The 11,387-nt window shown below is 39.8% G+C and overlaps 1 protein-coding gene across 1 annotated transcript; it reads right to left on the bottom strand.

The window, feature by feature from the left end:
- Positions 1-10,409: 10,409 nt before the first annotated feature.
- On the bottom strand, positions 10,410-11,131 carry LOC114405266 (uncharacterized mitochondrial protein AtMg00860-like). The gene is made up of 2 exons (XM_028367892.1): positions 10,882-11,131; positions 10,410-10,774 (listed from the first exon to the last, which is right to left on the bottom strand). The coding sequence occupies exons 1-2, from the start codon at positions 11,129-11,131 to the stop codon at positions 10,410-10,412; spliced, it is 615 nt and encodes a 204-aa protein (XP_028223693.1).
- Between the last annotated feature and the right edge of the window lie 256 nt (positions 11,132-11,387).

Below are 11,387 nucleotides of genomic sequence, written 5' to 3'. Positions count from 1 at the left end.
TTTTTTGGGCACATTTTTTTAAAGGAAAATACGTGCATTATTTGAGTTTGAGGACTGCATAACCTCCGCTTAAGACAATTCCATCTAAAAAATACAATGAGGAAAGGATCTGCTAAGAAGCCAAAAGATAAGCTGGATTATTCTCTCACCTACTAAATATGTGGAATGATAAAAATTTCCAGTCTTGCAAGTTAATGGACATTCGTCCAAATTTATAACTAAGTTTGGCCTGCCTTCCTTTTCCTTGAAACAGTATACTACCAGTGGAGGTTCAGATTGAACTCCAACTACTTCCACATAACGTTGCAGCAGTAATTGGAGACCCCAGTGAAGAGCCAAGGCTTTGGTAAGGTCAGGGCTTTTTGAGACCCCAACAAAATAACATAACACCCCACACTGTCTCGGACAATGCGACCAGAACCAATTGAACCATTTCTGAATCCTGTATGAACAGTCATTTTGAATAGGCTTGGCAAAGAAACCCATACTTGTGATTACTCGTTCAAACTTGTCCCAACTTCGAGAGGGAAAATATGCTTTAATCATGATTGAATTCAAATTTGAGTTATACTTACTTTTGAAAGCAAGGGCGGTATTGGGATGATGCTACGTATCCAGTTCCCTAAAAACGGTATAATTGAGATTTTTTATGTTCACAACTTGGGGGAAGGTTTAGGGTGTTATCATCATCCCCACTCCCATCCTTGTCTCCACTTTTGAAAAGCGAAGAAAACTCGACCTAAGGTTAAAAGGATTTTTTTTCTTTTAAAGTTGAGGCTAGTTCGGATGAATATCGTTATATATGAATTTCTCAGTCAAGTCTACACTTCTTTATTAATTATTGCAACAAGTCATTACTAATACTCTACGTGTGGACTTGGCCAAACAAGAAAATTGGAATAATAGATAATAATTCAAGGACATCAAGAAGGAGCTTGAAGCCGGCTACAATACTCAAATAATCAGTCGACTCATATCCATGACAAATACTTGCGAAGTGTTTATGACATTCAGACCTTATATTTAACAATTACTTATAATGGATAAAATTTAAAGATAACACAGTATATTTTAGGTATTTTTATTTCTTAGTCTTATTCTTAAGAATCTTATTATCTTAAGATAAATGCTAACAACATACTTTTTGACACTTTTTTAAGAACACCCTATTATTTGTTTAAATTTTTTGAAAATAAAAAATTTAAGTAAGTCTCACCTCTTATTAAATGACTCTCATGGTTATGTAGTTTTTAATAATTGATAGCACTCTTCTTAGAAGGAGAGTATTACTAACACTCCTCTAGTCTCAATAATCAATGGTGAACTGATCTTAACTCTTAGAAGTTGGTTGTCTCCGGTTAAAGATATTATTGACCATTCAATGCAAAAAAGTTAGACACTATACAGCAATGAGAACGACTTTTCTATAAAGATAACATATGCTTCTATGGGTAAACTAAGCTTTCACCCCAAAATCCTCTGTTCACCATGAAAGAATCCCACATAGTAGAGTCAAGTAGGTGTGCCATTAGCTTTGTGTTGCATCTCTTTTTTGTTGTTGTTACTATTCTTCCATTTAACCATTTATGGTTCAATTAATGTCCAAAATAAATTCCTCCAAAATTGTGGTTCTAATGAAGCATCACCATTCAATGGAGTAAATTGGATAGGGGATGTTGGATCTAATTTATTGCCTCCAGAGTATGATAGGAGTTCATCTACACTCTTGGTCTCAAACATACACTATTTAGCACCAAAAGTCCCATACCCAATAGCAAGCTCCATTGACTTACTCATACCGTTTCTCCCCTAGCCTGAAATTCATTCGTATTTACTTTCTCTCATCTTCATATCTGATGAATGATGATGAATCCCTCCAAGGCTTATATTAATGTAAAAGTTGGTCCTTACACTCTAGTAAGAAATTTTAACCCACATGTTTATGCAGAAGAGCTCAACTTGGTGTTTTTCACCAAGGATTTCTTAGTCTATACCAGGGAAGAGAAATTAAACATTACTTAGATTCCTTCTCCTTTAATTTCCAATGCATCTGCCTTTGTAAATGGCATTGAGATATTCCTAGATCCCCACAATATATACTTTCCTGGTTCAAAGTTTCTTGTTCCTTACCTTGGGCACCAAGAACCTTTATTTATTGACTATGAACATGTTCTTAAGATGCTTTATTGGGTTAGCATTGGTAGGGTTGCTGTTGAAAATGCTTTTGGAACATGGTTGGATTATTTTAGATATTGTTCTTATAGCTAGATCATGCCTAAGGAAGCAGGAGACCTAGCCAAAAAGCATTTAGTGTGAAGTGTAATCTGTGTCTGCTTAGGTCAACCGTTAGGGGTTTTAGGGGCACACATTGTATCCAAATGACCCTGATCTTCCCATGGTAGTCCATCGTATCTGATCTAGTTGTTACTCTGAGATTCCTGGTCATGTATCATGGGTGGTTACGGTTGCGCATGGGCTAAGGGTCTCGCAACGTGTCTGATAATTGCCAAAAATACTTAACTAAGACATGTGGATTTAGACAATGATCTTATCTTTTTCTTATTTAGGACTATGTTTATGCATTTCTCATGTAAATTGTTAATTTGTAGTTTGTTTTCTTTAACTTGTTATTTTTCTAGATTACATATGCTTATTGATGGATTATTTTGTAGGATATTAAATTGGATTGAATTGCATTTTTGGAGCAAGGTTTAATGAAAGATTGAAGTAAAAATTTTAGCTTAAATGGGCTTAAGTTGGGATTGGAGGGCCGAAATAAAAAGAAAGATACAGAGGAAAATTAGCTTCAACAAAACAGCTTTGGGCTTAAGCTGAATTTAGATAGAGGTACAGAACTGTATAGCTGCAACATCTGTTTAAGCCTGAAATTTTTGGCTTGAGTAAACACTCACTTAAGTACAAATTTTGGGTCTATATAAATACATTCTCTCATTCATTTTGGGGTGATGATTCCTCATTGTGTAAAAACACCTTCTTTACTAATGTTCTTTTTCTCAGACTCCCTTCCTCCATGGTTCTTCCATCTTTCTTGCTTTTGGATTCTATTCATGGAGATGGGTAGCTAAATCATCCATTGTTGGGGTTAAATTGTATCCAAATCTTATCCTCTCCTGTATTTCTTTTGGAATAGTGTTATTTATTCATCTTGTTTTTCAATGTTAGCTTTTTACTCCTATGCTTCATGCTTGTTATGAATTGACCACTCATAGCTTGATTTCTTGGATGAGATTGCTATTGGAAATACTTTCTTTATCTTGAACTGTAGTAATTTCCCCATGAAACCTCGAAGCTAGGAAAAGAATGAGGGGTAATGGTTATCTTTGGGTCATTGAGCTTAAAGAAAGTTTCTTTATTAAATGTGCAAGGGATTGACATTTAATGGAAGAACTTAGGTATTTTCACCTAATGAATTAGGGATTTGAATACTGTTTTTGAACTATCACTAATGTTAACAATGGATTACAAGTTGAATATCTTGTTTTAGTGTAAAGAGAATTTGGTTTAGTGGAATCTAATCCCGCCAACCTTCGTCATCTAGATTTCATGTCTTTTCATTGTGTGTTTATCAAAAATCCCAAAAAGATTGTAAGTTGTACCTTGTTTTACTTAATCTTTATTGTTGACTGTTATGTTCAAATCACCACTGTTTAATTTTTAGTTTAGATAGTAAAAACTTGTGATATTTGCTAAGTATTGTGCAAGTCCTCGTGGGATCGATAACTCTTATTTATTAAATACTAACTAACGACTTGGTATGCTTGCCAACGACCCAACAAGTTTTTTGACGCCGTTGCTGGGGACTTGTGTCTCAATACTAGGCAATTTCATATTTTTCTACTTATCCTGGCTTCATTCCTTCATTCTTTTATTCTTTAGATTTATTTTCCTATTTGTACAGTCTTGTGCTAACCTTGTCCCTTTAGTGTTTTGTCTTTCTTGTTCATGCAAGCTAGGAGCTCAACTGATTCTTTACATTTCGACTCAGAAGTTGAGAAGACAACCAGGATAAACAATAGTTTGACAAGGAAGAGGAAAACACTAGAGAGGCTAGCTAGACAAGAGCCCAATTCACCTGTTTTGCCAAATCTTCCTCTACGATCTATTTAAGAGGAAGAAGAACTCACCATGGCAGTAGAAGAGCCAGGACATCAACGACCAAGATACACTCTACATGACTACCTGTCCAACACTCGGCCATAATATTTTAACATCATTGCTAGGTCGGATATGATGTCTCACAATGTGGAAATGAGGGCATCTCTCATTCAATTGGTCCAACAAAACAAATTCCATGGCTTTGATAATGAAGATCATTATGCCTACCTTACTACCTTTGTTTGTATTTGCAATACATACATACTGTGGATCACTAAGGGCTTTTTAGGCTTGTAACTTGGCTGGGCTAACAAGGAACTCATGTTTTTTCTTGGAAAACAAAATTAGGTTCTAAGAGAGCACCTACCTGATAACCCCTGACTTGTATTTCAAAGACCCAATTGCCTTCTATTCCTAACAGCACACAACATTTATTTGGAACCTAAGTTGCTATCAGCTTTTTATTTGAACACAAGGGTTTTTTTTTTTTACATTGATTTGGTGTTGTAGCAACTCATCATAATTTATTTTTTTGAGTGTGTTGTTTCTTGAAGAAATTTTTTTCACCCAAACCAACATTCCAACTCCCCCAAATTAAGGGTAAATTTGCCTTGACTCGTGCTCTCCTACAACCTAAGATAAGGTGGTCATTAATTTCATTAGGCTCAAGTTTTTTTTTTTTTTTATATAAAAAAAACAATTTACTACATTAGGCTTAACAGGGTGCAAGGGATTCATTTAAATAACAGGTTGGCTATTTGTCTGAGTTGATAAGAACATCAAACAAGACCTTGATCATTTCCACCCTATGTATGTACTCAAACAATCTAAGAATCATGCAAAATCAGGAAATTAAGAATAATCGTTCTCTCATAGTTACAAGGTCATACATCTCACCAGACATTTATGAAGTGCTTGGCTTACCATACCATAATTTCTATTTGGACTTGCTAACCTCTTCACTCTTGTGTTTCGATTCATAATTCATCACTTTCCAATAACTCCTGCTCACAAGAATCAAAACTTTCACAACTATCTCATTAGTACACAATGTATCTCATGCATCAATTCATTCAGAACAAGTCACAACCACTCATCGATTGCCTATGTCTATAATGCAATTTTATTTTTATTTAATAACTAAAATGAAATAAACTGCTGAAATTAAATTATCATTACTGAAAAAGAAAGTTCATTGAATTTAAAGAAAAAAAAATACCAAAAGAAATAAATAAAAAGAAAAGAAAGAAAGAAAAATCCTGGTTCAGCTTCAGTCCTGTACTGCTATATGATCTGCGGCATAATCAGTATCAGCTCCGACATCTGTAGCATCTCCGACGCCAGAGGTATCACCCCCCATCAGAAGAGGGCTGGACTCCCGGCCACGTCACTCACTGGATTAAGTCCTTTGGCGTCATCAGTGGAGGATCCATGGCGAGGTGGAGAGACAACTGATGCATGTTCTCGATGATCAGGCGCTGGTCGTGATAGATACATTGCATCATCTAAGTGAGGGGCTCCTGTTGGGCTGAGGAGGAAGAGGAAGGTTGGCTGGTGCCAGGTGGACCTGATGGTGGCGAAATTGGTGGCAGTGGTGGCGATGGTGCATCCTGAGTAGTGTGGGCCCGAACTCGACTTGGACCTGGAAAAGTGATAGAAGAATCTGCTGGATTCCAACAGTTCTTCTTAGTGTAAGCTAAGTTGATCACCGGGTTGAGGGACTCGTATGTCAGTGTGTCCAAGTAGACTCCCTGATGGTCACAAAGTGCGGTAATCAGAGCTGGGAAACCGAGTCGGGACGTACTAGACTGGGCTATCTGAGTAATCTGTTGTGAAATGAAGCTTCTCACATCCATGTTCGTCTTCATCACGAGCCCATAGATCTGGCGAGCCCGATCGACATTAATGTCGGATGTATGAAAGGTCGGTGAGAGGTTGATGTATGAAAGCACACTCCAAGTCTGTGCCAAGGTGGTGAGGTCCTTCTGCAGAATCTTCCACGACGCTCCCTCGACATTCAGCTAGAATTGCCCTCTTGGTGTGCAGAACTTGGCCGCGATTGGCCTTATAGTCTGGGTAAGAGTGGAGGTACTGGGAGTAAGTGGGCAGCTGCTCCCCCTCAACGAGGATGACTGGGGTCCCCAGAAACTCATTCAACATCTGCGTGTCGAATTGAATGGTCCTCCCCCTCAACATGCACGTCTTCGGCGAGCCATCCTCCGGATCATAGACGTTGGAGTAAAACTCCTTCGCCAGGGCCACATCGATTTGCTTCTCTGGAAGCCTGGTTAGTCGTTTGTGCCAGTAACGCCTGTGGAGCATGCCATAAAACTCATCATACATCCCTGGGGCGAGCTCTACGTTCCTCTTCGGAAGGATGTTCCAGAGATGAACGTTATCTTGATATCGGTGCCATGCCGTCTCTATAGCGAACCGAGAGGAATCCCAGGTGGAATCCTCTCTATATGTTTGGCTTGGTCCAGTTCGGCGTCTCCTAGAAGCCATTTGCGAAAACCATGTAAAAAACAAAATTTTGTTAGTACATAGCAAAAAGGGGGTGCAAAAAGAAAAATTGCCAAATGACTGGGCACTAAGTCGCCAGTGGGTAGTTATCACCAATGTACTATGAGGGCTTAGCACGAGGACCCGTGCTAAACCTTCCCCTGACACTGGGGCTTAGCGTGAGACTGCACGCTAAGCCCATGCATGAACACAAAAGGACTCAGTGGGGCTTAGCGCAAGACTGTGCGCTAAGCCCATGCATGAATGTTCAACCAAAAACCCAGAAATGCATGAGACTCTAGAATTCACTTAGCACAGTAGGGGAACTTAGTGCATTAATCCTATTTTTCCAGAAGTTCAAGCACGTGCTAAGCTGCCAATGGGGCGCTTAGCGCGTTCATCCAGTAAGCCCAGAAATTTGAGCTCGGGCTAAGCCACTAGTGGGTGCTTAGCGCGTTCACCGAAAACCTAGAAACTTGATGTTGCCTAGATCGTAAGAACTCACCAAGCCATGAGATGGGCTTAGCGAGCTTAACAGGGTGTGAGTTAAACATGCATGTTTGAAATTTTTTTATCTTACCAAATATAAGCAAAATGCAAGTATGGGAATGCAGAAAATGTTATAGAAGCAGAGGAATGCAATGAGTGCACAAGAGTGAAATGAAAATGCGTAAAGATTAACAGAGGGAGAGAATGGTTATAGTCTCAGGTGATTTTTCAACTTCCAGCAGTTATGAGTCACACACTTAGCGCGAGCGTGGCGCTTAGTGCGCAACTTGACATGACAATTGCATTTATGGAGTTGGCGCTTAGCGTGTAGGATGTGCCAAGTGCCTGATGGGCGTGAGTCCCTTGATCTTCTCTTCAGTCAGTGGTCTCGACACTTAGTAGGCAGCCTGGGCTTAGCGCCTGCTTTCCTTGGACGCGCTTAGCGCCTGAAGCTTCTTCTTAAATTCATCACAATCTTCCATCATCAACCTGCAACATCACTCAAATTGATTAATACCCTCCCTTTTTCAGAAAACAAGTTTTTTTTTTCAATAATACAATCAACAAAACATAAAATAAGACAACAAAAATTCCTAGGTTGCCTCCCAGTAAGCATTTCTTTAACGTCACTAGCTTGATGCTGGATCCCTCATGGGTCCAGGAGATAGATGACGCTGGCCAGTCTCCCTAGGTGTCCCCCATTATAGGCCTTCAAGCATTGTCCATTTACGATCTAGCTTCTCTCTAGTTCACTTAAAGTTGGATCAATGATTTCCATTGCTCCATGTGGCTGGACGTCTTTTATCACAAAGGGTCCTGACCATTTTGACTTGAGCTTTCCTGGAAAGAGCCTGAGTCTTGAATTGAAAAGCAGCACTTGTTGGCTAGGCTGTAAATTCTTCTTTTGTAGCTTCTTGTCATGGTACGCCTTTATCCTTTGCTTGTAGATCCTGGCTGATTCATAGGCATTTAATCTCATATCTTCTAGTTCCAGCATCTGCAGTCTCTGCTTCTCATCAGACAAGGATTCATCAAAGTTCAACCGTTTGAGGGCCCAGTAAGCCTTGTGCTCCAATTCCATCTGAAAGGGTGAGAGGCCTATAGAAGTCTTGTATGCAGTCCCGTAAGCCCACAAGGCATCATCTAGTTTCACTGCCCAATCTTTCCTTGAAGAAGCGACGGTCTTGTCCAGGATTCTCTTCATCTCTCTGTTTGACACTTCTGCTTGACCATTGGTTTGAGGATGATAAGGAGAGGCCACCTTATGTTTGACATTATAATGCCCTAAAACCTTATGTAGTTGTACATTGCAGAAGTGCATGCCTCCATCACTGATCAACACTCTGGGAACTCCAAAATGAGAAAAGATATTCTTCTTCAAAAATTTAATCACGGTCCTAACATCATTTTGTGGAGTGGTTATGGCTTCCACCCACTTAGACACATAATCAACAACTACCAGGATGTAGATATTCCTGTATGGGGACGGTAGAGGCCCTAGAAAATCAATCCCCCAGTAGTCAAAAACCTCTAACTCAATGATGTTCTGCAAAGGCATCGCGTTGCTCCTTGAAATTCCCTCTGTTCTTTGGCATTAATCACAACGAAGTGCATGGTCACGAGCATCTCTGAGTATGGATGGCCAGAAAAATCCAGCCTAAAGTATCCTGACAGCTGTCCTATCTCCACTGTAATGGCCTCCATAAGGTGAGCTATGACAGTGCCAAAGTATGTTTTGGGCTTCCTCCCTCATTACACACCTCCTCAGCAAGTTATTTGCTCCAACTTTGAACAGATATGGTGATGTAGCTCTATGTGGAGCTTGTAGGCCTTGGATCTTCTTCATCAATGGAGTCCTTTGCTTCTTGAAGATCAATGGCAGTGGAATGGAGAATGATGAAAAGTGATTGGAGATGCCACTTCAAGGAGAAGATGAGTCAAGAACAAGCTCACCACCATAGGAAGCCATGGATAAGAGCTTGAAGGTAGGAGAAGATGAGTGAAGGGAGAGGGAGAGAAGGGGCACAAAATTTATGCCTCAAATGAGGTCTAAACTTTGAAGTGTATTTTCTCAAATTATCAAAGTTGAAAAAATACACACACAAGGCCTTTATTTATAGCTTAAGTGTCACACAAAATTGGAGGAAAATTTGAATTTCTATTCAAATTTCACTTGAATTTGAATTTGAATTTGTGGAGCCAAAATTTCACTAATTATGATTAGTGAATTTTAGTTATGGTTCAGCCCACTAGTCCAAGATCAAGTCCAAGATTCTCCGCTAAGTGTGCTTAGGTGTCATGAGTCATGTAAAACATGAAAGACATGCACAAAGTGTGACTATATGATGTGACAATGAGGTGTAACAAGAAAATGCTCACCTCCCCCTTAGGCTGGTCCAAAATTTAATTGGATTGGGCTTTTCCCAATTCAATTAAATTTCTCTCCCAACACATACATCAAATAGTGCACTTAATGCATGTGAAATTAAAAAACTACCCCTAATACAAAAACTAGTTTAGGTGCCCTAAAATACAAGGGCTGAAAAATCCTACATTACTAGGTTACCCTCCCTACACTATGGAGCCCTAAATACAAAGCCCAAAACTAATGAAACCCTAGTCTAATATGTACAAAGATAAGTGGGCTCATACTTAGCCCATGGGCCCAAAATCTACCCTAAGGCTCATGAGAACCCTAGGGCCTTCTCCTGCATCTTTGGCCCAATCTTATTGGAGTCTTCTATCCAATGCCCTTGGGGTGTAAGATTACATCATTTGGATCATCCTAGATGTACAAGTGGATATCATGTAGAAACTTCTTCCGTTGGTGCCAATTGAGATCCTATGGAATGACCCACGTAACTTTGTAGTTGGCGATGTCTGCGAACCAGGGCCTTTCAGCTGCAGCTAAGAGGAATTCATCTGGAAATTTTCCCCTTACTTCTTTCTCTTTCTGTGTCACTTCTTCATTCACTAACTAAGAGAGATAGTCAACTACTACATTCTCGGATCCCTTCTTATCTCCGATGACGATGTCGAACTCTTGAATCAACAGGACTCATCTTATCAACCTTGGCTTTGAATCTGCCTTGGTGAAAAGATATTTGATGGTTGCATGATCTGTGAAGATAAGAACTTTGGACCCCACCAGATAAGACCATAACTTCTCTAAGGCATAGACGATGTCCAATCAAGACTTTGCAGGCATATTATATGGCATGGAATATCTTGTCTCGCCGCTGTCCTAGAGCTGCACCCATAACATAGTCACTAACATCACACATCAGCTCGAACTCCTTGCTTCAGTCAGGTGCAACCATTATTGGGGTAGATACAAGCTTCTCCTTCAAAGTTTGAAAGGCTTCTAGGCATTCCTCATCAAGCTTGAAGACTGCATCCTTGTTTAGAAAGTTGCTCAATGGTCTAGCTATCTTCGAGAAGTCCTTGATGAACCTTCGATAGAAACCTACATGTCCAAGAAAACTTCTGATACCCTTGGCATTTACTGGTGGTGGTAACTTCTCGATGACATCAATTTTTGCTTTATCCACCTCAATGCCTCGGGCTAAAATTTTGTGGCCCAACACTATCTCTTCTTGAACCATGAAGTGACACTTCTCCCAATTTAGCACCAGATTGGTCTCAACACATCTTCGCTGCACTAGCTCTAGATTCATCAAGCAAGAATCAAAGGAAGGTTTGAAGACTAAGAAATCATCCATGAAGACTTCTATGCACTTCTATACCATGTCAGCAAAGATGGCTAGCATGCACCTCTGGAAAGTGGCTGGTGCATTACATAACCCAAATGACATCCTTTTGTAGGCAAAGACACCAAAAGAGCATTAAAAGTCATCTTCTCTTGGTCCTTGGGATCCACTGAAATCTGATTATATCTTGAGCACTCGTCCAAGAAATAGTATAAGGATTGTCCTACTAGCTGCTCCAACATCTGATCCATGAAATGCAAAGGAAAATGGTCTTTCCTTATCGCCTCATTGAGCTTCCGGTAGTCGATGCACATCTTTCATCCCGTGACAGTTCGAGTAGGAATAAAATCATTCTTTTCATTACGGATGACTTTCATACCTCCTTTCTTCAGCACCACCTGGACTGGACTCACCTATGCATTGTCTGAAATAGGGTAGATGAGTCCAGCCTCAAGTAACTTGAGGACTTCCTTCCTTACTTCTTCCTTCATGGATGAATTGAGTCTTCTCTGTGGCTGTCTCACTGGTCTATACTCCTCCTCCATCATGATCTTGTGCATGCAATAAGCA

Source organism: Glycine soja, chromosome 1 (assembly GCF_004193775.1).
Source record: "Glycine soja cultivar W05 chromosome 1, ASM419377v2, whole genome shotgun sequence".
In the NCBI taxonomy this organism is placed as follows: Eukaryota; Viridiplantae; Streptophyta; class Magnoliopsida; order Fabales; family Fabaceae; genus Glycine; species Glycine soja.
The sequence above is the reverse complement of the archived record's forward strand: the minus strand, read 5'-3'. Positions and strand labels throughout refer to the sequence as shown.

Excerpts from the sequence above, each read along its gene's own strand:
- LOC114405266 (XM_028367892.1), bottom strand. The coding sequence starts at position 11,131 with ATGTGCATCGACTACCGGAAGCTCAATGAGGCGATAAGGAAAGACCAT. Across the intron at positions 10,775-10,881 it reads GCACCAGCCACTTTCCAGAG|AGCTAGTGCAGCGAAGATGT; the intron begins GTGCATGCTAGC and ends TGATGAATCTAG.